This window comes from Crocodylus siamensis, chromosome 3, assembly GCF_052110815.1.
Source record: "Crocodylus siamensis isolate JL-2025a chromosome 3, ASM5211081v1, whole genome shotgun sequence".
NCBI classification, from domain to species: domain Eukaryota; kingdom Metazoa; phylum Chordata; order Crocodylia; family Crocodylidae; genus Crocodylus; species Crocodylus siamensis.
The window spans coordinates 175,769,382-175,797,092 of record NC_143397.1 but is presented as its reverse complement, the minus strand read 5'-3'; the positions used below and the strand labels follow the sequence as shown (position 1 = coordinate 175,797,092).

General features: G+C 41.1%; 1 protein-coding gene across 1 annotated transcript in view; it reads right to left on the bottom strand.

Annotated features, from left to right (window-relative positions):
* Positions 1-2,231: 2,231 nt before the first annotated feature.
* Positions 2,232-27,711, bottom strand: part of TTC39C (tetratricopeptide repeat domain 39C) — a 63,087-nt gene continuing 37,607 nt past the window's right edge. The window contains exons 7-14 of the mRNA XM_090039837.1: positions 25,241-25,334; positions 23,231-23,338; positions 22,664-22,773; positions 21,933-22,056; positions 21,103-21,200; positions 17,534-17,638; positions 5,976-6,014; positions 2,232-5,515 (exon numbers count right to left, since the gene is read on the bottom strand). Coding sequence (XP_089895963.1) covers positions 5,426-5,515; positions 5,976-6,014; positions 17,534-17,638; positions 21,103-21,200; positions 21,933-22,056; positions 22,664-22,773; positions 23,231-23,338; positions 25,241-25,334 — 768 coding nt within the window. The 3' untranslated portion in view covers positions 2,232-5,425. The remainder of the gene's footprint in view (positions 5,516-5,975; positions 6,015-17,533; positions 17,639-21,102; positions 21,201-21,932; positions 22,057-22,663; positions 22,774-23,230; positions 23,339-25,240; positions 25,335-27,711) is intronic.

Below are 27,711 nucleotides of genomic sequence, written 5' to 3'. Positions count from 1 at the left end.
AGCTTAGAAATTAGGCAACGTTATCCATTTACCAAAGCCCTGACCATCCCCCAAGAAGTGTCCCAAGACAGACATGCTGATGACAACTAAGTGCTTGCTCAAGGCTATGATAAATGAGATAAAGTGGCTAATTTCTGAATTTGGGCATGAACTGAATGGAAGCAAGTGGATGCGGTGTTTTTCTTAACAGTGCTCCCAGGCTCACCACTCAGAGGCAGTATCGACATGTCCTAAATTGTTTGTAGGAAAGACTCCAGCAAGTAAACAAAGAGGTTTTGTGCAAGTCACATAAGACAACCAACACAAGGCACTTTGTCGTGCTTCTACTTACGTTAGATCTTTGGTAGAGTTCTTTAAAGATAGTTCTTTAAAGAGTTCTTTTTCAGAAACACCACAGATTCAGTTTTTTACTCTCAGAAGCCATGCAAACAGGGAGGAGGATCCAAAACTGGAATCTCTGTTCAGAGATAGCTAATAGGTTAAAGCTCACTACCATCCCTAACAGGATTGAAAACCACATTTGTCTTTGCTAGTAGGTAACTAAGATCTTCCCACTCTGACACTTGATCAGGACCTTTGCTATAAATGGCATTAGTAAGGGTGAGTACAAAGCCTGAGTGCAGCAAAAGGAAAAGACATTTTTCCCCAATACAAAGTATTGCTATTAAGCTGTATATAAACATTAGTAGTTTTTAGTAGGTCAGTGGCCTCTCTCTAGTTGCCAACTCCTAAGGTGCTCTTTCACTATCTTTTCACTTCTTGATTCAGGGACCAGCCCATGAATCCACTACCCATAAGCACAGTTTCTGCAACTACCATGGTCCTAGCCATTAAAAATGTTTCATGGAACACCCATCTCCCATACACGTCTATCACAGAATACAGGATTTTCTCCCTTCTAGTTTTATATAAACCATAGTGGTCTGGATGTCCATCTCAATCAGGGTTACTTACTTGCAGATATAAGTTTATAAGCTAGTGATCATGGCCAACCCATAAGAGAAACTCTGTATTAGACTCTTCAAACTGCCCTTATCACTAGAGCCTTTGTGGGCAGGTGCTGGTTTGGGAACTTGAGACCTTTACTTGGCTTCCCCAGGCTGGCAAGATGCATCTGTAGTAACAACTGGAATGAGAGAATTTTGAAAGTTGTTCCTAATTACAGATAATGCAAGACATCCAGTTCCAGCAATAACTATTCAATATTCTTGCATATGTGAGAACGTGGTTATATTTTACTGAAGAATTTTTTTAAAAGATTATAGTACTTAGAAGTCAACATTTAAGAGATGTGAAATGCTGGGGAATATGACACATTAACTCTGGAGCCATTTAGCAGGGCCCATTCTGGCATGGTAATGCCACGGGCCTGATACAGATTCAGATATGCTGTGAAGCTGGAAGTAAAAGAGTCTGTATAACTGGATTTTTTCAGTGATTTCAATCCTGACTAAGGCAGGAAGCTTTGAGGTTCTGAGCTATATCCACACTATACAAACTACATATGTATTCCCAATTTTTCTGGAGCAGACAGCCTTTAACTTTCAGTACCTTAGTGACTCCCATACAGCAAAAGAGCCTTTAACTTCTTCTACATTGTTATCCTTGATTAACCAGACATAAGGGGAAAATAACCTCCATTAATCCTCTTCCACGTACAGTATCTGAGCTAACTCTGGGAAAGAAAAATGCCATTCTGCCTTTAAAATTAGGTGTCTAATTTAAAACCACTGAAATAGTTAATCAACTGTTTTCACAGTACAATCTCTGCAGTATGGTGAATTAGAAGCAACAATACTCCTTCCTGTTAAAGATTACTGCAGTCTAGCACTAAAGTTTCTAAATCATAGCTCCTGGGGCATCAGGTGATCCCAGGATAGCTGACTGATCACACTGTACTGGCTGCTGCTTATTTCCAGTCAATAAAATACATTGCAAAACAATATCTGTTACACACTTTTCTAATATTTTTCCCTGTAAACAATTGCCAGTTACCACAGAGAGGGTTTGTGATCATGACTAGCAACACAGATGAGTGTGGCTTTCTTGAACACAAATCCCACCCCCAAAATCCCTCCATTAAAACATGATTCATATGTTGTATGCCTCTACAATGCAATGCTTCCCCCATTTGGAAACTGGAACAACTGCAGGGCAATTTTGGACTAGAGGGCTCGATACACTGTTTGAGACTAGATTAGATTGTTTGTAAATTGATAGTCAATTCAATGCAAGGTTTGGGGTTTTTATTTAAGAATGAAACATGGATAGAATATAAAACAAGAACTGAAAGTCAGCAAAGAAATTCAAGTGATTGCTTGAGAAAACTGAAAACATTTTTTGAAAACATAGGAATACAGTGGGTACAGATTTTTGGAAACAGAATCAAGATCTTTAGAATACATGCCAGATTGTCTTGTCCATTCCATGATTGACCTCAACATGACAAGTGTAACCCACTTTCTAAATCAGTCTATAACAATGATGGAAGAACAAAAGTTGACATAACTGCTGACCACAGAACTCTGTTACACAGATAGCTTTGTTTAAAGATACAGGAAGATTTTCAATACATGGCATCTTCTTCAGGATGCCATCAACTGATGGGCAAATATAAATAGCAAGAGGGAGGGGAAAAAAAAAAAAAAAAATCAGGTCCATGTTTTCTTTTAACTTTACTCAGCAGAAATATAAAAGTGCAAGTTCTGTAAACTGACAACATTTACAGTACACCACAATAAATACATTTTTTGGTGACTTCTAAAAATTCTAGTTGTTTATTTGAAATGAGTTATTATTGAGATAAAAATCGCATCAATGTCAACAAAAAAATAACTGATCCAGTAAAGACAAAATCTTAAAATATATTAACTGGCAAGATGCATATTCCATTATTGCTATTAGACCATGCCTCCGATCTCTAAAGTATAAAAACGTATTTAGATTACGTAAAATACAATTGAGATTGTTCTCATCACAGGCACAATCTAATATAAAAATAACTTTGACATTTACAAATTAAGAGATTCTCCTATGAGGGGAAAAATACAGAAACAGACAGTTTCATTTCAGTGACAGTTCTCTGGACCCAAAGAAAACTAAAATTTGCACAGAGCTGAAATGTTGTACATATAAATAGTGAGACAAGCCTGTTTCTACACCACTGCAATGGGCCTGAAGAAAAGAATAAGCCATTTGGTAAATTTACTTTCACATACACACTGCTATTCATCTGGGATATCTGGACCCTAAACAGCCCACTACAATCACATGCAGGTGCTGGGTGTCCTAAATAGTCTGTCCTTGTATCCTCCTTATACAGTGCATATTAAAGGAATTCTAATAATAATGTATAGTTGCTCATGTGCTACTTACCAAGTGGACCATACCCTTGATTAAAAAATAAGAAAAGCATATAGAACAAAAATTAAAATAATTCAAGTATGTTATGCCCACTGAAATCACAATCAAGTTCTACATTATCTTCATATATACAATATAATAATATTTCTATCCAATACTTGTCTGAATTGACCAATTCAAGTAAAGGGTTGAACACTCAAAGCCAGAATTTTGTGACTCAATGTTACCAAATCCTTTCCAAGGAGAAACACGTTTACTACATGTAGTGTGACTAGACTACAAGCAGTGAAGTTGCATTACAATTCAAGACTCAGTCTTTCTCCCCCTCATGGACTGCAATAATTGTGAGCCATATGATTGCTCCTAATACTAATTTTAAGAATTCTTTGTCTAATTGAAAAACAAAGGTTATCCTAACCTTTTCACCCTGTCTACTGAATAAAGAGCACTATTTTTTCTCTTCACACCAATCTTCCTTGAGATACAAATCCTGAAGCAACCCCATAAAGGTTAGATGCAAGCAAGGTAAAAAATGTTGACATTCTGTAAAGAAACAAAAATTTCAGTCTGATTTTAGAAAATGTTTAAGACTGCCTGACCAGAGAAAACACAAGCCTTTATTGCCGCTTACAGACATTAAACCACCCCCTGCCCCAAAACAGTGTTTTACTTTAAAACTCTACATGTTCCCATGCACGTGTGCAGAAGAGGCATCGCATTAGATGGACCTAGCTTGCCCAGCATCTGCATAGGTTGGGTGCTTTAGTGGGGCTTTTTTGGCACTTTTATCTAATAGCTGACTGAATCAGCTATTAGATAAAAATGCCAAAAAGCCCCACTGAAGCACCCAATCTATATAGATGCTGCAGAGTCAGGTCGAACAAACAGTTTCTTCAGGTAAAAGGCTTTTTTTTCCCTCCTCCCACATCTGTCAGCAGTCTATGATAGCTGCTTGCAGTCTCATCAGCTATGCAAAACAACAAAATTCACTAAAATTCTGGCCAGACTTCTATTATCAAGTAATTTAAAAAATAAAATTAACTAAGTTTTACACTGAGGGAATATACAAAAGAACTAATATTGTGGTTTTAAAGCTAAACAGAACTATAGCGTTACTGTACATTTGACCATGTTTTAAAAGTGATATGGATCATGACAGATTCTTAAATTGACTGAGGTATTTAAATACTTTAACACCACAAGTTTGGAGTACCATATACGAAAGTAAAGGAAAATATACCATTTAGTATAAATATTTAAATAAGGGGCTTTAAAATTATGTTTAAAGGTTATTTTCTTATACCAAAAGATTTAGGAACCTGAGTGGAAAAAACAATTTGTTAAACTCTTTGTAATATCTAACAGGCAAAAACTATTCAGAATATTAAGAGAATAAATGACTTAGTAACTGAATGTCAAACAAAATAAATAATTGGAAGAAGTGTACTAGTAGTAGATATCCTTAATATTTTCATAATTTAAAAATAAATACAGAATAGATGCATTCTAAAATTTAAACTTTATGAATCATCAAGTAATTGAAATAAGCCAATACAGATTTAACAAGCATGTTGGCTGACAATCTTACTTCTTTTGTGCCCCCCTTTCATGTTGGCTTTTAGAGAAAAAGTGCTCTCATTCTCAAAACTTAAAACTTACACCAATTCTTTATACAGTGTTATTATTTTAATCAAATAGGTTGTTCTCCCTAGAATGGGCACTTTAGAAAAATTTGAAGGGCTATATGATACCTGCCAGAAGTGAACCAATATTGTTGCAATAAATCAGATGAATGCTTCTTGTAAGCTCATCTGCACAGTCACATCCTAATTATTTGCAGCTTGGTTTAAACAAAAACTGAGAGTTAATCCTCTTTAACTGACTTATTTTGTGTTTAATTATTAATATGATAATATTTTATTTAGTCACAAACTCTGAATGTTTTAGGAACTCTGGCACAGGTGGTTTTCAGAAGAAAAGCTGGTCTTCCCAACATCTTTATCTCCTGCTTCATCTTAAAGTGCAGAAACCATAGGAATGGATAACGCAAGACTTCCTATTGTCACTGTGGAACCACTTCCCTCAGAGAAGCTAAGGCTGCATGTATGCGGACATGCAATCTGTTCTCAAAATCATATCCAGTGAATTCTTCCTGAAATACAAAAATACAGAGAACTATTAGCGTACTCCACCTTAGGCTGCGAGGCAACTTACCACAGGATACTTAAGAGGACAATTAGCTACAAAACAGTTAGAAAGGGAGAGGGAATAGATGTCTCTGGGCTTGAAAACTGGTAACAATAAAAATTAATCTACATAGTTAAGTAAAGGAAGTCCTCAGTACAGCCTGCAAATTCAGGAACAGGCAAAAAAGACTTTCCTTTACTTTCCAATTGTGAACAGGGACCCAATCAGTGTCTATTCACAACACGTGCAGTTATTAGAAAGTCCAAAAGCCCTAGAAAATCCCAACTGTAATGCATTCAATGTTTGCTTATTGCATGGACTGAAGAGTACAGGTCATGGACACCAAAACTGAAAACTGCATCAGAAGCTAGCTTTCAAATTCCCACTGCTGATGGGAAAGAAGGGTTAGGATGTTTTGGTTTTACCTTTGCTTGGAGAAGTAAGGTTTTGCCTCTTGGCACAGTCTACAAAGAGAAAGAGGAAAAAAATGTTACTTGACAGAAATGTACCAATTAGAAAAATCCAACAGTCTAGCCAGCCAGAACCAAGGACAGGAGCCTGGAAATGTCCACTGGAACGTCTTACTGTAATGAATGTGTGGGGGCTCCTAAAGTACCCAAACGGGCCTGCTCTACATTTAATTCTATTCTTAAAAGAAATTAAACTGAAGTCAGAGTATGATTACCACTAAGGGATACAACACTAAAAGGAAATCAGTAACATTATATGCAAAAAGTTCAAACTTAAGCATGTAACTGCATTCTGTTGAACAATTTAACTTGCAAAAATACATCAATTATTCACTGATATTTCTGCAACTGAACTTTGCTTTCTTAATTTCAGTTCATGTAATTGAACTTCTTTAGATACTGATAATTATTTATTCTTCTTACAACTTGCCCATAACAAAATGGGGATTCATGAGAAAGATTTGAAAAGAAAAAGTAAAGGAATATTTTGTTTCTGAACTGAAGAGTTAATATTCTTTCTGAGCCAAGTAAAAGTTAAATTTCTCAGGATTGCTATAAAAACTGTTTATAACTTCAGCTAATTTTTTACTACTTGTTTCTAAAGTTTCTGCTCCATTTCCTGTATATCTGCATCTGAATTTATTTTAATATTAGAAGTAGAAGAAATATTATTCTATCTGATATAAGGACAACGTCGAGAAAGTCATCCAAATGAGTTTAATGCATCTTATTTAACTGCATCTGAATATGAACCACATGAATGTCCAAAAATTTAACTTCTTGAAAGTTACAGCTACATCCAAAGGGGATTCAATTATACACAAAGTGAATATTATATAAAGCAGACCACTGTTTATGTATTTTTACATAACATAATCTTTACATTTACCTTTACAATACTTTCATCTAGTTCGTATTTCCTTTGCTTACCAATGAGAATGTGGGAGACAGCATCAAAAAAGCCTTCCTAATCAAGGACATTCACTGCTCAAAACCCTTGTCTCATATTCAAGTAAATACGGTACTTGTCCCAGTGACGTGGATCATCTTTAAGAACCATAAATAACCAATCTTTATAGATTTTGTTTAAAAAAGAAAAAAGAATCCACAAGTCACCCTTGGGCATAGAAGGAAAAAATCAAGTCTCTTAAGATAGTGGGGCAAAGCTATAGTTAAAATTTTAATTTTTAAAATAAAAAGCATGCCTGTTTAAATGTTTCAATTTGAAGATGACATTTTTACATATTAGATCAGATAGTATTTCAACTGAATCATCTTTAATTATTTTTAAATGCTTGTTTGCAGTAGCTTCTTTGAGCAGTTCCTAGAGCAGTGGAAGAACAGTTTAGGGGTTATTTAGAGAAGCCGGATGTTTTTCTGAAGTCAGCAATGCCAAATATGATGCATTCTAGAATAGTGGAATTGGTCGAGATAATCACAGGACCATTGGCTATCACTGTTGAGAACTCATGAATGTTGGGTGAGGTCTTAAATATTGAAAAGTTGGTAAAGGGAAGAAGGAGAATCTGGGGAATTAAAGACCAATCAGTCTGACCTTAATACCAGGAAAGATCATGAAGCAGCTCATCAAGGAATCTATTTCTAAGCACCTGGAGGAGGACAAGGTGATCAGGAACAACCACTGGCATGGATTCATCAAGAGCGGGTCACACATGACCGGCTTAATTTCTATGACTAGGTGACAGGCTCTAACTCTGTTTCCCCCTTTCTCCTTTTCTTCCTCTTGCAAGGTCTCTTCAGACATTTCTGTCTCACCCCCTTCTTCTCCCTCACTGTCCCCTTCCAATTCTGGCTGCTCCTCAGCAGGTCCAACCTTGTTTGCAAAGACCATTGGACACCTGTGGAACAAGTGTCTCCTCCCCCCACAGGTAACACATTTTAGGGGTTCCTTGTACTCTGCTGCTCTGTGCCCCTTCCCCTCACTCCTGAAGTACATTATGTGGGGGCAGCGTGCAGACAGGAGCCCTTCCTTGTCACATCTGCTAAACTGTTTAGCTTGTCCGTAGCATATTATAAAACATCAGCATGCCCCTAGCTGGATTACAGGTGGGAGGTGTTTCACTCCACATGAGCTCCACTCGTTTGCTTGTAATACTACTCATGCCCTCCACAACCCTATCCAAACACCAGATTTGTCCCTCCACACTCCTTACTCTTTGAACATGCAATTCCAACCACCTTTTTATGTCTTCTTCCACAAATAAATCTGTATACATTCATCCTATAAATCACTCGCTCCCTTTTTCTTGTGCCATAAACCTTTTCCCTCTTAATTTCTCCCTCCCACATTCCTCTGCAAGTTTATTTCAAAAATGTTCATACCCATCTCCAATCCAGTGTGATTTGCCAAGACTTTCTTTGGAAAAGCAATTAAGCTGGTCAGGCACTCAGGCTGTACCTCCAGTATCTCAGATAGTAGCTTTCCCAAAAAGCATCCATTTAATGCCAATCCCTTCTACATTCTGCCACTGACTCCAATTCTCCCTTCTCAGTCTCCAATCCTCCCTGCAATTTCTCATCACATTTTCCTTGTCTTCCTGCAGCGCCATTCCCATCAGGCAGGCATTTTGCCATATTCCTGCCATCCTCTCTCTCACTTGATGTAACTTCTCCTGCTGCTCCTACTCTGTCACCAGCTCTCCTCTGCTCCCATCTTCCTCTCATTGCCTCCTTTTTTGCCATCACTACTTCTGGTGTTGATGCTCCTGTCATCGCATTCTTTTGTGCCTGCTTCCCTACCTTTGTCCACTGTCCATCTGTCTCCATACCTTCATTTCCACTTTTCAAATCTTTTCCCACCTAATTCAACTACTGGCACTAATTTGAACTTTGGGTCTCCCTTCCTCCACCCCAATCTCCTTCTCTGCCTTTAAGGCAGTGATCAGGCTTTCCAGGCTCATAGGAACCTTTTTTTTGTTGTGTGTAGCTCTTAAAAAAAACAAACAAAAACAAAAAAACCCCAAAGAACCCAACCAAAACAGGTAGTTGTTCCCCCAGAAGGGCATGAGAGCCAAGTCTGGAGGTACTGCAGTACCATGCCAACACTTGGAGAGGCCAGAGCAAGTTCCAACACTCTCTCATAGTGCCAAAATGATGGGAACCTACCAGAAAGACAGGTTAGTGAAGCCCACCTGAATAAGATAGTGTGCTCAGTCTCCCTCAGTACCAACTCTTTTTCAAGTTACAGTGAACCATTCTGTCAGATACATTTTGATTTCTTTACTCCCACAGCTGAACAGTGCCCTCCTGTACCATTTCCACTGATTTCTGTTCCTTCATGAGCCTTAAATGTCTGGCAAATATCACCAGACTCCTGTGTAGCTGAGAGGCTCTGGCACCTGCTCTCCCAGCCTGTTGCATGCAATTAATGTGGCCCCACTCTCTATAGAGTGGAGACATACTAGGGAGCCCTACACCTCACTTCCAGATACATTTTTTGGAGGGTCTCAGGACTTGTAACAAGAACAGCTAGTCCTAGATGCAAGTGAGGGGGTTAATTAGCATGTGGATCCTTTGTGAGGGGGTATGCACACATATTGAGCAGTGCTGGGCTGTGGGGTTACCATGGCTGGAAATGCTGTGGACTCTACTGGGGCCCAGCCCAATAAACTATGTAAGTCATGAGCCTTTTGGCTCTAGGCTATTATCATGTAGTTTGTACTATGTATAAATAGATTTTAAAAAGTAGTGCTCAAAAGTGTATTTATCGAGTACCTGTGCTGAAACATGCACCAGTCAGGGTTGGGGCCAAAAAGTCAGGGCCACAACAATCTCTTGTTCTCTTCTGCAGTTTCTTCCCTCCCGTCTCGTCCCTCCCCCCACTCTCAACTTAATGTCACACACAGCTAACTTCCACATTATGCCTGGAGAGAGAACAGAGCCTGAGCAGGGTCTGACAACAAGGACAGCAAGAAGGCTGTAGGGGAAAAGGAGTTGGGAGATAGAGGGCAAGGGGTTTCATAGTTTCATAGTAGCTAGAGTCGGAAGGGACCTAGGTAGATCATCTAGTCCGACCCCCTGCCTTGGCAGGAAAGAGCACCGGGGTCAGATGACCCCGGCAAGATGCTCATCTAACTTCCTTTTAAAAATCCCCAGGCTAGGAGCCTGCACCACTTCCCCTGGAAGCCGGTTCCAGGCCCTAGCCGCCCTGACTGTGAAGTAGCGCCTCCTAATATCTAATCTAAACTTACCCTCCGCCCGCTTGTGACCGTTATTCCTGGTCACTCCTGGCAGCGCACGGGGGAACAGGGACTCCCCCAATACCTGCTGATCCCCCCTGACCAGTTTGTAGCAGGCCACAAGGTCCCCGCTTAACCTTCTCTTGTGGAGGCTAAACAGGTTCAGGTCCCATAGCCTCTCCTCATAAGGCCTGCCCTGCTGACCCCTGATCATACGAGTGGCCCTCCTCTGAACTCTTTCCATATCGTCCACGTCCCTCTTGAAGTGTGGCGCCCAGAACTGGACGCAGTACTCCAGCTGCGGCCTGACCAGTGCCGCATAGAGGGGGAGGATCACCTCCCTGGACCTGCTCGAGATGCATCTGTGGATGCATGACAGGGTACGGTTGGCCTTCTTGACTGCCTCCCCACACTGCCGGCCCATGTTCATCGTGGAGTCAATGACGACTCCAAGATCCTTTTCCGTCTCCGTGCTGGCAAGAGGGGAGTTCCCCAACCTGTAAGTGTGGTGCCGGTTCTTCCTCCCCATGTGCAACACCTTGCACTTATCAGTGTTAAACCCCATCCTATTCTCATCCGCCCACCGTTGCAACCTGTCAAGGTCAGCTTGTAGCCTATTGCACCCTTCTAGCGCACCCACATCCCCCCACATCTTAGTGTCATCAGCAAACTTGAACAGGGTGCTTTCTACCCCCTCATCCAAGTCACTGATGAAGATGTTGAACAGTGCGGGCCCGAGGACCGAGCCCTGCGGAACCCCACTGCCCACGTCCTTCCAGGTCGAGAAGAACCCATCCACTACCACCCTCTGGGTGCGGCCCTCCAACCAGCTGGCGACCCATTTGACCGTGTGGGCATCGACACCACAGTCTCCCAGCTTTTTGATGAGGACAGGGTGAGAGACAGTGTCGAAAGCCTTCCGGAAGTCCAGAAAGACTACATCCACAGCAACCCCTGCATCTAATGATTTGGTGACCTGATCGTAAAAGGCCACCAGGTTGGTCTGACAAGACCTGCCACTGATGAACCCATGTTGGTTGCCCCTGAGCATGCATTCCCCCGCAAGGCCCTCCTGGATGTGTGCCAGGATAATTTTTTCAAAGAGCTTACCCGGGATTGAGGTAAGACTAACTGGCCTGTAATTTCCCGGGTCCTCTTTTTTTCCCCTTTTTGAAGATAGGGACCACATTGGCCCTCTTCCAGTCCTCCGGCACCTCACCAGAGCACCACGAGTGCTCATAGAGCCGCGCCAGGGGTCCCGCAATGACCTCGGCCAGTTCCTGTAGAACCCTAGGGTGAAGATCGTCCGGACCAGCGGACTTGAACACGTCCAGCCTCTCCAGAAGTACCCTAACTAACTCCTCGCTAACCCCTGGCCCAGGTGTGTCTCTCCCGGGGCCCGAGGGGGGCCCAGCAGGGAGGTGGCTGAACTGGTCCCTACTTAGGAAGACAGAGGCAAAGAAATCGTTAAATATGTTAGCTTTGTCATCTGGCGTGACGACTAAGTTGCCCATCGTGTCCTGCAGGGGCCCCACATTACCCGGGACCCTCATTTTACCCCCTATGTATTTGAAGAAGGACTTCTTATTGTCCTTAATCCGGGAAGCTAGTCCTATCTCCATCTCTGCCTTGGCCCTCCTGACTGCCCCCCTACATCCTCGGGCGACTGCAACATAGTCCTTCTTGGTGATGACCCCATCTCTCCATTGGGTGTATGCCTCCCTTTTAGCAAGGAGACATTCCCGGATGCTCCTAGTGAGCCATGGGGGTTTAAGTGCCCTCCTGCTCCCTTTGACCCTTGTTGGGATTACCTCCCTTTGGGCATGGAGGATCGTCTCCTTAAGGAGCAACCACTCACCTTCGACATCCGATTCCCTTCCCCTCTGGGTCCTCAGCGCTTCCCCAACGATCCTCCTTAGCTTGTTGAAGTCAGCCCTCCTAAAGTCTAGGACTGTTGCCTTGCTGCAGCCCTTTGCCACCTTACGCTGGATGGTGAATTCCAGCAAGCGATGATCACTGTCTCCCAGGTGGCCCATCACCCGCAGCCCCCTCACCAGGTCATCACCCATGGCCAGCACCAGGTCCAACAAGGCATCTCCCCTGGTGGGGCTGTGCACCTCCTGGGTTAGACGGAGGTCCTGCACTCTGGCTAAGAACCGACGTGAGCGATCAGACTTGGCTGACTGCTCCTCCCAGCAGATGTCTGGGAAGTTCAGGTCAGGTTATCTGACCTCCCACCATTGTCCCTGTTATAGTAGTAGGACGGGATGAATTCAAGAAAACACTCTGATAATTAGATTCTACAACTGAAAAATTATGACAAATTTATAATTTTTCCATATATAAAATCTAATTATTGGGGGGGTCAACTTGTTTTCAGAATCATCTTGTATTTGAGTAAATGGTATAACCCTAGCTTGTGAACTTCTAGAAAGAAGAGCCAACACACTACATGCCCAGGTTTGATGCTATGAAATGGGGAGCAGTCACAGAATCATAGAATCAGTGAGTCAGAAGGGACCTAGACAGATCATCGAGTCCGACCCCCTGCTGTGGGCAGGAATCAGCACTGGGGTGGGAGGGGTCATAAGACCCCAGCCAGGTGCCTGTCCAGTCTCCTCTTGAAGATTTCCAGGGAAGGTGAGAGCACCACCTCTCTGGGAAGCCTATTCCAGGCTCTGGCCACCCTTACAGTGAAGTAGTTCTTCCTAATATCTAACCTAAACCTACCCTCCCTCAGCTTGTGGCCACTGTTCCTAGTGACTCCAAGGGGGCCCCTGGCGAACAGACTTCCCCAAGTCCCTGCTGCTGGCCCCTAATAAGGTTGTAGGCAGCCACAAGATCCCCCCTCAGTCTCCTCTTGCGGAGACTGAAGAGATTCAGGTCGCTCAGCTTCTCCTCGTAGGGCTGGCCACGGAGGCCCCCAACCATACCAGTGGCCCTCCTCTGGACCCTCTCCAGGTTCTCCACGTCCCTCTTGAAGTGTGGCGCCCAGAACTGGACACAGTGCTCCAGCTGCGGCCTGACCAGCGCTGCATAGAGAGGGAGCAAGACCTCCCCGGACCCATTAGTGATGCCCCCGTTGATGCATGACGGTGCGGTTAGCTCTGCCTATTGCGTCGTCACATTGGCAACTCATATTCATCCTGGAGTCGATCCTGACTCCAAGATCCCTCTCTGCCCCTGTGCTGCCGGGAGGGTCAGCCCCTAACCTATAACCATAATGCTGGTTCCCTCTCTCCAGGTGCAGCACCCCGCATTTGTCCTTGTTGAACCGCATCCTGTTCAGATCCGCCCACTTCTCTAACCTATCCAGGTCTGCCTAGATGCGGTCCCTGCCTGCCAGTGTATTCACTTTACCCCACAGCTTGGTGTCATCAGCGAACTTGAACAGGGTGCACTCCACACCCTCATCCAGGTCGCTAATGAAGATGTTGAACAGCACCGGCCCAAGGACCGAGCCCTGGGGGACTCCACTGCCCACACCCTCCCAGGTCGACATCGACCTGTCCACCACCACCCTCTGCGTTCGCCCTTGGAGCCAGTTTGCCACCCATGTGACCGTGTGTTCGTCAATGCTGCAGCCCCTCAGCTTGCCCACCAGAATTGGGTGGGACACTATGTCGAAGGCCTTCTGGAAGTCCAAGAAGATGACATCAACTTCCTCCTTCCCATCTAAGCTCTTTGTTATCTGGTCATAGAAAGAGACCGGGATAGTCAGGCAGGATCGGCCTGGCACGAACCCACGTTGGTTACCCCTCAACATCATAACTACCTTCAACTTCCTTTCCCTTATCCTGACACACCTTTACAAAATACTCCAAAGTAGGAGAAGTGCTTGATTTTGCAAATTTAAAGTCAAGTCTTGGGCAACGAATGTCAAGCGTCCCATGGAAAAGACTGTATAAGATGACATGTACACACAAAGGTCCATTTAAGGTTGTATGAGCCATCTTAACTGATATTTCTTAAATTAACTTTAGTGTTCTTTTAAAATGTTGGAAGTTTTAATTTAGGGAATTTCCTAATTTAAATACCCTAGTCAGAAAAAACAAAAGGTGCATCATACTGGCCACCCACACATGCATTACTAGCAGGGATGGGATCTTTAGGACAATCCTCCAATGCCAAAGTAAACAAAGCATCCATTAGTAAGAAAGATTATCTTTAAACTTAGATCTATCACCAGTGGAAACTGGAAACATGTTTTGCCAGTGGATTTCATGGCTATTTGCTACATGGCTAAAAAACCGACCTAATGCAAACTTTCAGGGTCTACAGCAGTGATTGCCAACCAGGATGTCAAGGAACCCAGCCAGTGTCAGGGTGCTCCAGGAAGTGCGAGGAGATGAGCAGACAAGAGCAGGCTCAGGCTTTCCTTGCCTAGCTGGTCCTCTGCCCCCATGCTTGGCCCTTCTGCAAGGAGGTAAGCACTATAATAAATAAATTGTTTTTGAAGTGGGGTGCTGTTCAATTTACACAAGTAGAGAGGAATGACTTGAGTCTAAAAAGACTGAGAACCACTGCTCTATAGGGTAGGATGCTCAAGTACTAACAGCCCTCTAGCCTGTTTCCTTCAACCCCCCCAACCCCTGTTTCCTCCAACCCCCCAACCCGTTTCCTCCTTGCTATTGACCACTTTCCCCCACTCGACTCCCATCTCTGTTCCCTCCCCTGCTCTTATCCTCCTAATTACCTTCTGTTCTTGAACATGTTTTTTCTGCCCATCTCTTCCCAGTTCCTACACCCGTCTCCTGATCCTGCCCATGTTATCTCTGCTTCTTCTCTTTCCTGTTTCCGGTTCCTAACCTGATTCCTTCCCCTCACCCCCACAATTCAAAACAGGTGACCTTCCTTTCCCCTCCAAGTTGTCTGGAACACATTAAGAACATCAGAAAAAATGCTTTCTAAATGTATGCATCATGCACTACACTAGCTTTTGAATGACCAGAACAATTTCAGAGACTATCCTCCTCTACCACTGTAACCCAGAAATGGAGCATACTTAATAACTTTGTAGGATGCCAAAGGCGGCCTGCTTGATACACAGAATCTCTTCAGAGAATTAAACTGCCAAATTCTAAACAAACCTCTGAGAAGGTATGAGTTAAAGTTTTTTAGAGGCTGTAAATTTGATCAAATCTGGGTAAATATTCACAGGGATGGCAAAAGAAAAAACCTTGGAACCACGGCAGGCCCTCTGCCATATTTCAAACCCTTATTCCAAAGCATGGGAGCTGGGGGAAAGCTCTTCAAGGATAAAGTTACTAGAATTTTTCCTTAAAGCAAGACAATTTTTTCTTTGCTTTGTCCCTGGAAGTGTGCCCTTACTGCAAAGGCTAACCACATACTGGGTTGCATTAGTAAGAGCATTCCCAGCAGATCAAGGGAAAAGATTCTTCCCCTCTATTTAATACTGGTGAGGCCACCTCAGCAGTACTGTGTTCAGTTTTGGGCCCCCCACTACAGAAAGGAGGTGGAAATATTGGAGAGTGTCCAGCAGAGGACAACAAAAATTGTTAGGACTGGGACACATGACTTCTGAGGAGAGGCTGAGGGAACTGGGCTTATTTAATCTGGACAAGAGAAGACTGAGGGGATTTAATAGCAGCCTTCAACTACCTGATGGTTGGTTCTAAAGAGGATGGTGCTGAACTGTTCTCAGTGGTGGCAGATGACAGAACAAGGAGCAATGGTCTCAGACTGCAGCAAGGGAAGTTTAGGTTAGATGCTAGGAAAAACTCTCACTAGGAAGGTAGGGAAGTACTGGAATAGGTTACCCAGAGAGTTTGTGGAATCTCTACCCTTGACGGTTATTAAGACCCCATTAGACAAAGCCTTGGCTGGGATGATATAGATGGGCACAGTCCTAGTTTGAGCAGGAGGTTGGAGTATATGACCTCCACAGGTCCCTTCCTACCCTAATTTTCCATGACTCTAAGTGGTGGAATAATTGTGGCTGAAATTATCCAAAAAAACTATCAAGACAATCACCCTAAATGGAAAAAAAAAAAAAAACTTAAATGGTCAGTGTTCTGCTAAGTTATAAGAAACTGAATACAGAGGTCTTATGCAAGAAGTGTTTGGCACTGTAATCATCATGATGACTATTTTTATAAATAATAGAGGATGCTTGCAGATGTTAAAAAAAAGTGGCGTTTTAAACTCAGTGTGTTCCTGTGCCGAGCCCAGCACATGCCCAGAAGAGGCAGCCCCTTAACTGGACCTGGCTCGCCTGACATCTGTATATATGGGGTGCTTTAGTGTGGCTTTTTTAACTTTTATCTAATAGCTGATTGAAGCAGCTTGAGATAAAGAAGTGCCAAGGGGCCCCACCAAAGCACCTGATCTACACAGATGCTGCAGGGCCAGATCAAAGTAATGTGCTGCTGCTTCCAGTAAAGCATGGGTTTTTGTTTGTTTGGGTTTTTGTTTTTTTTAACATGTCTGCAAGCAGCCAGAATGACCAAGGATTTAATATTGTCAGTTTGGGGAAGCAATTTGCAGCAGTTCAGTGTAGGAAATAATACTGTTTAAAAGAGTTTACAGATCTTGAAGACCGTCTCAAGTTTGCAAGAAGAGTTCAGCATCCAAAAACTACCTGGAACAAGCTTTTCAATTAAAAAATGTGGTTACTGTAGAATAAGAAAGATAACACAATCTGATCAGGGAAAGCTTAACAGCCAGTCAATGTGGACCTTCAGTGGGTTCCAGGTTTGCTGCATTTTCAATGGAGTGAAGCAGGAATGTGGTTATCCCAAAGACAGAAAGACAAAGGTGGACAATTCTTAAAGAAGAGACGTATTTTGATACATATCTTACGCATGTCAAATTTATTACTTCCCATTTGTTGTTCTTATAAATTTTCCTTTTTATCTTTTTTTTTTTTTTAAATAAGCAGTAAGATGGGAGTTAGGACTCTGTTTATCTGATTGCTAGATAAGGTCATTAGCTGATGGCTGGAAATTAAATCTGAGAAAGCCTCAAATGTATATTTATTATGTAAAAGTGAAAAGCAAAATGAATCAAGTAATTCTCATGTTGTCACTAACTTGAATGTCCAGCCCTGCTAAATATAACTGTAACGTTCTAAATGTAGTATGCCAGCATCTATAAATGTTCACACTGTCACCTAGACAATAGCATGGTACCCATCTCATTTAAGACTTTACACACAGATAAAAAACAAAATGTTAAAAAATTAACATATACACCCAATCCTTTTTAGAATTCTCCACATTTTCACTCTAAAGAATCACTGATCATAGATGGTCCCATCCCCGATCCCAAGTTTCACATGTACTCTATCGTTACCTCTGGATCACCTAACAGAAGACAGCCAAGTTCATAGCAAGCATATGGCTGAATGTACAAGTTGTTTTGACGGCACAATTCATCTTTAACAGCCCGTTGAAAGAACTGAGAGAAGAAAAAAAATTAGTGTTAGCACTTCAGCATTTTCAGTTTGATTTTTTCTTCATTACAAAGAAAAATAGAGATGTATACCTCAATATCAAGTTTTCAGAACCAACCCCAATATCAAAAGTTGAACGCTGCAAAATTTCTGATGCATTAAATAATCTTTAACAGCAGTGACCATAAGTTTCTGTAGGCATTTGTGACTGACACTAATTGGGAAAATTCAACACCCATTTGTTATGTTTGTGTCAAAAAGATTCATGAATCAACTAAAAAGTTTTAGATCTTTACATGTAGGAAAAACTAGAGATCCAATGTAGTTCTCTAAGAAAGGAAAGTCAAAGAAATGGGTTTTTAAAAATAAATGTGACAGAGTTAGAGAAGAGGCCATGCATGTAACACTTCTATATTAAATGAGGGGGATATGCCACACAGCAAAACAGACAACTGCAATTTCCCCAATGACCACATTTTGGACACCCTACTTCAGCAATTATGATGGTTCCCAAGATTTAAGGCTAGAACAAAAAATAAGCTATTTTTAGAAGAGGGGAGGAGGAAGAGAGAAAAAAAAAAAATCAGTTTTCTGAACCCATGCTTAAAGTGCCCCCGTTGCCATTTTTAAGTGTGGGGATGCCGACGGACATGATAAGAAGCTAGTCTGCTGGAATATGGCAATTCATACTCTAGCAGATGCAATTAATTGAGTCTACTTGATGGCTCTCGAAGCCGCTGAGATACAGTATCCAGAGTACCTGGGCCAGGTGTGGGTGAGGCAATAAAGGGCCTACAGGAAGCCTTTTATTCAGTAAAGATTTATGCTACACTGCGTTGCACTGTGTGATCTCAATCAGCTGGTAAATATGTTGGAGAAAAGCGTGATATGGAATCTTTTTAAGTACCTGAAAAGAACAACAGAACAGCTGATTGCCAAATATGTGCTGCAAATATTTTGCATGGAGACAACATCACTAATATTTCAACACACTGAACTTAATACCACTTCAGAACACACCATGCTACCGAATACAATGATTTCCAAAAGATGAATACAGAGAAGAAAGAAGCAGGGCAAGAAAAATCTGTGCCAGAGCAATTATTATTATTATTACATGAAGCAGTAAAATGTACACAGAAATTTGTAAGTGGAGAAGCCAGGGCTAAAGAAATTACTAGCCATTTAGTGGAATTTATAGCTCTAAATGATCAGCCATTTTCCACTGTAGAAGATACTGGATTCCGCCATCTCACTGAATACCTGGAGCCTCGTTACACACTGCCCAGCAGAAAGTGTATAGCTGAGACTATGCTACCAGAGCTGTACAGCGTTGTTTTAAAACGCATATGGAAGTTGATTGAAGATGATCGTGTATCAGCATTTAGCTTTAAGACTGTTATTTGGAGCTCTGATGCATCATCTATGTCAATGCTGAATTTAACTGCACAGTGGGTAGACGCGAACCATAATTTACAGGGCGGTATTACAGCTCCAGGAGTTCAGCAGTTCCCAAACGGTATTTGACAAGATGTTTGCAGCATGAAAAATCCTGAAGACAAAAGTTCATGCCATTATTAGGGATAATGCAAGAAATATAGCAAAGGTGATGAAAGACTGGTTTGCCAAGTTTACCTTGTGTAGCACATACACTCCAGCTCGTTGTGAACCAAGTGTTATCACAGCGCAGCAAGTCTGATGTACTGGTTATCGGAAAAAAATTGTTCAAACACTCGCTGTTGGCCTATTCTCATCTTCAAGGGGTGCAGACTGAGCTTGGAATGCTTTCCAAGAGGTTACAGCAGGACGTACAGACAAGGTGGAACAGCACTTAGTACATGCTGCAAAGCCTTTTGGAGCAGAAACACCTGCTTGTAGCATATGCAACTGACCATGAAATCCCAGCAACTCTGTGTACTTCAGTGGGGGCTGACAGAAAAAGTAGTGATAGTTGTAGCACGTTTTGAAGAAGTAACACGTTAACTGTGTTCATCCTTGGCCTCTGCTTCTGATGCCATCCCATCCATTGTGGCCTTAAAAAAGCTTTTGAGGGAAGTTACAGATTCAGACCACAGAATTAAAAACTATGAAAGTTACTTTGCTGGAAGCCATGGAAACACACTTTGCTGAAATTGAATCAGAACCTCTCTACAGCACTGAAACACTGCTGAATCCAAGATACAAGGACAGGTACTTTACTGATAATAGTAAAAAGCTGCTGGCTACAGAAATGTTAGTGATGCACCTGGAAAAAAATGCAAGCCTGGAATGACACATAACAGACAGAAGCCTGGAATGACACATAACAGACACAACGCATCACCAGCAAGCCCACACTTCCAAGAAGTGCTGAAAAACTGAACTACTGGAAGAGCAACAAAGGCCAGTTTTCCATTTTGGCTGAAGCTGCATGGAAGTTTCTCTCTGCTTCCTGCAGCAGTGTTGAGAGCAAACAGCTTTTCAGTGCAGTTTCACATGTTGTGGATGAGAAGAGGAACCGAAGAGGAACTGACTGATGTGTGAAAAAGCAGAAATGTTGCTTTTTGTCAAGAAAAACCTTCCACTCAATCACTTGCTATGCTAAAGTTTTGGTAATTTATTATTATTACAACATCATCTACTACTAAACTGTACCTCAACATTTTCATTTGTCATTTTTATGTCTTGACCTGCACTTCTCACAAGTTTTTTTTGAAGCCAACATTGTTAAGATTATGCCATTTTTTCTGATTTTCTTTGTTGATTTTTGTAAAACAAGTTCACTACTGAGTTTTATAATGACTTTGCTGTCAAGTGAATCATTATGTAAGTGTATAAAGTTTATACTGAAAACTACCATTTTAAAAAGTAAAAGTTTTAAAAATTTAACATGTTTATTTTGCTACAAAATGTTTCTAGAAGCAGAAACACAAAAAATCTATTCATCTATGTGCATGTGTTATAAATGTAAAAACAAAAAAAGGGTTTATTTATGTTAGTTTAAAATGCCTTGCATTATTACTAAATATGGGTTATTGGATTGGTATCAGCCAACATGGCTGGTTAATAATCAGTTATCGATATCAGCCAAGAAAATCCTTATCGGTGCACCCCTAACTTCTTACCACTAGAACTGGAGGAAATTATTTTGAAATTTATCCATTTCCTCTCTCACCCTTCTACAATTCTCAATCTACTGCTGGTTATGATATCCAGTATGTCTGTTCAACATTAGATTTGGCAGGAAGAGTTATAGTGTTGCTGAAGCCCATGTCTCAGTCATTTACTTTTACCCAACAGGGAATTCAATAACGGTTTAATAATTCAGAACACTTTAAAAAGATTCAAGGCACGCTATTAGCATCAACTCAGTACAAGATCACTGACAAAACAAGGCTTATTCATTCATTCATAAAATTTATTCTTTTTCAGCTCCTCAAATATCTTGCAAATGACCTCCCATGCTATCACTGGACTTCTAAGAGCTTACTTGTACAGCATCTTCAGAATTCCCTAAGCATTTGTGTATGGCACCAAGAAGTAAGTTCTTCAAACCAACAGCAGATGAATCGTCAACTTCATGACAGGCTTAACAAAAAAAAAAAAAAAGACATAAAATAAGAAACAGGCTAAAATTCATCCTTTTACAATAAAAGCATTTTGGTATCTTAATTTAGGTTACAAAATGCCCTTTTTCCATGGTTTAGCTGCTTAGGTAATGAGGTTTTAATCTTCCAAGAGTCTGTGTGCATATGATGTATGTGCAATCTCACCCTTTAGTGGGAGGAGGAAATATCAATGGTGGATGGATTTGTTTTAAATTGGGAGTTATATGAAGCTGCTCCCAAGTTCTATTGAGACATCATTAGTGAAATCACACAGAGCATGAACACATACAAACCTTTCCCCACTAAGATATTCAGAAATGTCTAAAATCATACCCCACCTCAACTATATACTCTGTTATCCCCAAAGATACAAATGGTAGTTATGCACACTTACTTTGAGAAGAATTAAACACTAATAAATGAATTGCTGGATAATATTTTGTTTTAAATTTAGAATTTAGATTTAGAACACTGTCAAAGGCAACTTTTCCCTTAAAAAGGGTCTTTTTCCCTAAATTTCAACATCTATCTAAAAAATTAGATGTTAATCTAATTTCAGTGCATCCTTTTTTACATTATTAACCAAATGAGCTTAGTTTAGTCATTTCAGTCTTCAGGCTAATGCAAACAACTAATTTCCACATGAAAGAACAAACAGAAGGAAAGCAGTATACTGTTTCCGTGAAGATAGTCCAGGAAGCGTATCCCCTACCTTGGCTCATACGTTGTAGGTTGGAAAAAGAACAGTTTGGAAGGGCTTTCCATAAATACAACACTTCAATAGATGCCAGCACACAGAGCTCTTTGGTCGGTGTTTGTTTCCTAAATCTATCTGCCTGCAAACAACACAAATATTTGTCTTTGTCTTCTAATAGATATGGTCACAATCATTCTAACGTTTTGATATGCATCAGTAACATCTTAAAAAAATTAGGGCTATGAAGTTCAGCTTGCATCTCTTTAAAACTAAAAATCTAAGTCTTTCAGACAACATACACAGTTTCTGAACCAAGGTTCAAGTCACAATGGTACATGAATAAACCAATCTTAACATGTAGCTTGTAGCTGTGGCAACATGTGATCATCAGCCTGTGAAGCTTTCTCCCACCACCCTCAGCTTTCAGAGTGATGTCAGGTAATGTACAGTAGATATAACAGCAAGGTAAAAATGAAGTAGGAATAAATGAAATGAAGAAATACTAGTGCAAGAGTGACAGTATTTTTTCTCTAAAAATTATGTAGACCAAGTTGAGTAGTGAACTACCATCCATTTCTTCCTCAGAGTAGCTCATTAAATCACAATGCACTGTTGTGTGCCGAATCCTTTCTGTTAGTTCTAGAGAAGCAGTCTACTGGAAAGAATACACTTTGTTCAGAACAAAATACTTGAATATAAGGATAAATAATTGCCAACTGTAATTACTGGTCCTATGCCAACCAAACCTTTTTGACTGAGAATTGCTCAATCTGATTGTTTTTTCTTTTGAAAAGCTTCTGAACTTCCTTGAATACAATCTGTGCACCATTCACATCACCAGTGGCTCCTTGACACACTGTAATAAAGCATATACATACAAAAACAATTCTGCTAATTGTCCCAGGATATGCAAAAAGGGAAAATGCAGATAGGACATTATGAAGTTAAAGGAAAAAGAGCATGATCTTGTGATATAGATGGGACCGGGACCAAGGCAAACTATTAAACCCAGTGCTACCACCAGCTTCCTTATTTAATCTTTGGCAAAACAATATCTTGGTACCTCAGTTCCTCATCCACAAAAAAGGAGAGAACATCTAACTTTCAGGTTTAACATAAAACATTCTTTTATTATAATCATGGGGATCAAATCGCTACATAAACAGAATCTGAGCCACAGCTTTATAAAAGAGAAGAATTAGAATGACAAAATGCTAAGTGTGCTGGTAATTCCCACAACTGCAGGAGTCCATGGTCAAAGACTTGCTTTAATATACACACAACTGCTAATTGTAGTGAGATAAAATACTAACCTGCTGTTAGATAAGCATAATAGCACTGGGACCACCTTGATTCATTTTTAAGTCTTTCAAAAGATTCAAATGCATCTTTGAAATTCATTTCTATCATGCTGCACCAGCCTAAAAAATGAGAACAACAATTTAAATACCACAGAACACACATGAACTTTACATGGTGCAAGCAACTGCACGTAATACGTGAAAGTAAAGAACTCTTACGTTTCTTAGCATCTACACTTGTGACTAGTCAATAAACACAAAGCCGATCCAAATAATTGTGTATTTAACAAATAAGTGTAAAAATGCTACAAGTATATTTCAAACTGATTTTTTCTTTTAAGTTTATACATAAATACGTGGATGCAGCTGCTATGTAAGCAAATAAATACATTTCAGAGATTAGATCAACTCTAGTTCTAGGAATGAACACGTTTCCAGAGTTTTAAGCCAAATGAATTTATTTGCACCTTAATCAGTTCTGTAGGTAGTACGTAGCTGCCCCACACACCTTCAATTTGCCTTTAACTAGGAGCACTTCTAAGTTACATGCCTGCACGTGTGAAAAATAATATACACATTATTCATATAGTCGGAAGTAATTGGAGAGTTCCAGTCTTTAGCTGTGCAGAAAGGAATGAATGCGAGTAACACCAGGCCCTCTGTGTTCTGAAATTCCATCAAGATTATTAATCCTCAGCAAGGGAATGATTCCATGGATGACGCAGGCCTTTTACTCTCTACCCACTTCATGAAACTTCCAGAGGAAAATGGCAGATTACAGATTTTCCAGCTCAGATTCATGCAGCCTGACTCCCTTGTGGTTTCTACACCACAAAATCATAGAGTCCAACAGGCTGTATGTACAGTTGTCAAATCCTACCATGAAATTAAGACACTCAAGAGTCAGGCTGCACTCAGATGCAGCCCTTGCATCCCCATAAACATTTATATGGTGGCACAAAGTCCAAGGAAACAGACAACCATGCCCCTTGGCACACCGTAAATGCTCCAATAGGTGCCAGTTTTTTTGCTTTATGGAAGCAGAATGTGGGCAGCCCAGAACTGCCCATACTCTCCAGTCATCCTGGTCAGTGTTCCTGGGGCTTCAGGGGCCTGATCCTGAGTACTCAAGGAATTATCTTGCAGGAATGGGCCCCTAAAGGCTCAGGAGCACCCTCTGGGTTTCCCTGCTTGCAGACACACAGCAGGGGATTCACTCAGTGTACATATCACATTACTGTCCCCCAACTCTAGGCATGCATCAGCATTCCCCTAGGGATTCCCAGCTTACAGAGGCACATCCTGAGTTGGGGAGCAGCAGTGTAAGATGTGTGCCCAGGGAATCCCCATTTGGGCTAAGTACAGACAGTCAAAAATCCCACAGCTGAATCAATTCAATCTTTTCAGGTTAGTCTAAGCTGCATAGATTAAACTGATAAGCAAGTGAACAAACATTTGCTTTTGATTACAGGAGCCAGAGGGGGTGGGGGGAGTGTCCTTGAGCACAACTTCCTGCTTGGCTGGAGCAGACTGCTAGAATCTGGAGGGGATCTGGGACAAAAGTTCAATAAACCAACTGAACCTAAATCAGTTAAGACTGATGCTACATCCATCCAGGTTTATCATAAAACTGGTTTTGGACATTTAGCAAACAGTTTATATGCACTGAACTTCTGTTGTGTTACAGATTTGAACTGGTCATTTCTGTCCCTAGCCTTGAAGTTGTGCCACAGGATCAGGCCCCTGACCCTGAAGACCCAAGCACATCAGGGGCCTGACCCTGTGGGACAATAGGCAATGTCCATCTTGCCCAATGAAGCAAAGCAGCTGTGCTGGGACATATCCATGCACAGCTGATCCCTCTCCAAGGACATCTGTTTATAGCCTTAGTGCAGTTCAAGGTTTCAACTAACAAAAAAACCCACTAACTACAGAAAGCCAGTTCATGTGATCCTGTCATTATTACTGTTTAATCAAAATCTAAGAGCAGAATATATGTACGGTACTCAAACTGTTATTTACCAATTTCATATAGGCAGACATGCTGGATCTCCCTTTGATCTGTTGCAAGTTCCAAAGCAGTATGAAAGGAAGTCAAGGCACTGTTGATTTGACACTACAAAAAAAATCATTAAAAATGTTATCTAACTACAGAACAAACAACAATCATTTGATACATCTTCCTTATTACTAGCAATTAAGTAAAAACGATTATCTAGCAAAATAGATTTAGACTGTCCTATTTTACAAAAAAAATTTCTAGGCATGCAAGAAAGCTGCAAAAAAATTCCAAGAACAAAAGATTTGAGTTCAAGAGAGATTCCAGAGACTACTTAACTTTAAATGACCTAAGGTTAGGAACAATCCAATAGCTGGCTTCAAGAATTACGTACAATGCTTACTAATAGCCGAACTTTACATGGGAGCTCCCATTGCTAACTCTGCTGCAAAAATAAGATTTCAGGTACAAACAATGGGCATTAGTCTAAATTCAACAAAAGCTTAAGCTAATTGTGACAAAGCCTTACATTTAATATGCTAACAGTTTTTAAGAAAGCCCTTTCGCAGAAAGTGCAGTATATAATATTGTACACAACAAAAACGCAACAGAAGATAAGGGAAGCTGCACACATTAAATGTAAAACAACTCAAAAGAGTCCGACAGAATTGCTTAAATATAGAATACAAAGCTGGCACACAGGAATGGCTGAAATGGCAAAGAATGGATATTTTCCTGCAATTAACTGAGAATCAGTGTGCCCTATACAGTCTGAAATTCAAGGTCTGATCCTTGCCCTAGAGACCTTGCACTGCAAAAAAATCAGACAACACAAAGCAGAAATGCAAAAAAACTGAAAAAGAATAGTGAAATGCTGTGAATAATTCATTCATGCAGCTAACCAATAAGCGTAAACGTATTTGAAAGTAGCTTATTATCACACTTGCAGCTATGGCCAAGTGTCAGGAAAGACATTTCTTTGCTCCAATTTATTATTATACTTAATATTTGCGATTCAGAAACCCAGAACAAAAGGCTGTTGCTGCAGTTTCTCAGGCCTATTAAGTACTAGGGCTGTGCAAAGCTTTGGTATCCAATTCAATTCGGAGGAGATGAGGCCCGACTCGGGGGCCGAATCTCCGAATCAAATTGGGAGACCCATTAAAAGGTCTGAATCTATTTGAAAGCCTTCAAAATCGATTTGGAGATTCGGGCAGTCCCCGCTCACTGCCACAGGGAGCTGGACCTGGGCTCCATGCTGGTAAGTAGGGGGTGGAGGGGGACCCCCACCTGACCCCATCCCCCACCAGCTTTGTGGGGATAATTAGCCTCCCTCTCATGACTGGAACTGGGTGTTCTTGTCATGAGTCCTGGGATCCATCAAAAATGTATATGCAAAAGATACAGGGCAGCCTGGTCCAGCTTCCCTTCATGGGACCACACTAATCATATGCACCAGGCTGAGGAAGGGGGCAACAGAGGGGGTCAGTCAGGATGAATTGTTTGGGGCTCTGTTTAGTGATGTTTGCCAGGCATTTAAGGCTGGTGAAGAAAAGGAATAATGGGAAAAGGGAAAGAAAGATGCAGCTCAGCTATGGGAGTGAAGTGAAAGTCAAAATGCATGGAACATAGTGGTTCACTGTGACCTGAAAAAAGAGCTGGCAGTGAGGCACAACTACATACGTCTTTTTCAGAGAGGCTGCACTAATTTATTTTTGTAGTAGGTTCCCATCAGTATGTTTGCTCAATGTGGGCCATGTGCTTTATAGCCATGCTCAGTGTTCGCTACCTTTAATCAATGTCATAATTGGTTTCCATGGCTAAGCACATACTGCTTTTGGCCAGTTTAATGACAATGTATTTAGTGAGATCTCCTTGTATGCAATAAGACAAGGGACTTTTTTCCCCCATGCAATTAGGGAGGGAAAAACTTACTCTTGTATTTGAGAAAATACAGTAAGTCTTGTAACAAGGTAGTAAGATTAGTTTGATTTCGTTACAGTTATTTTGAAACATTTTACTTCCTTTTTTATCCCATAATGATAAATGTAAACAAAGTTTTAAATTAGTATTCAGATACTTCCGTGTGATGGCCCATAACCTGTCTTCTGAAACAGCTGGAGATAATGAGACAAAATCAAAGGACTTTTCCCCAGTCAATTACAACTCTGACAGTGAAGAGAAATTTAAACACTATATATTGGGAGGTATTTCTCACTAGCAATTCAGAGAGCCATATTCTACTTCTTTAGACCCAGACAGCAGTTTGGGAACCTCACAGCACTTCCCCCATTCAAGTCTATCAAGGAGGGGAAACCATAAGAAACATTGTGTCATATTGGAAAAATTACATCTTGGTTTTGAACAGTAAGGAAAGAGTATGAGTAGATGAGCACAGTTAGGAGGAAGTGAAGAGGGATGTGAAATTAATTAAATTTAAACTACTTGGTTATTAACAGCAGACCAGCTAGATTTATATCTAAGGTATGCTTCC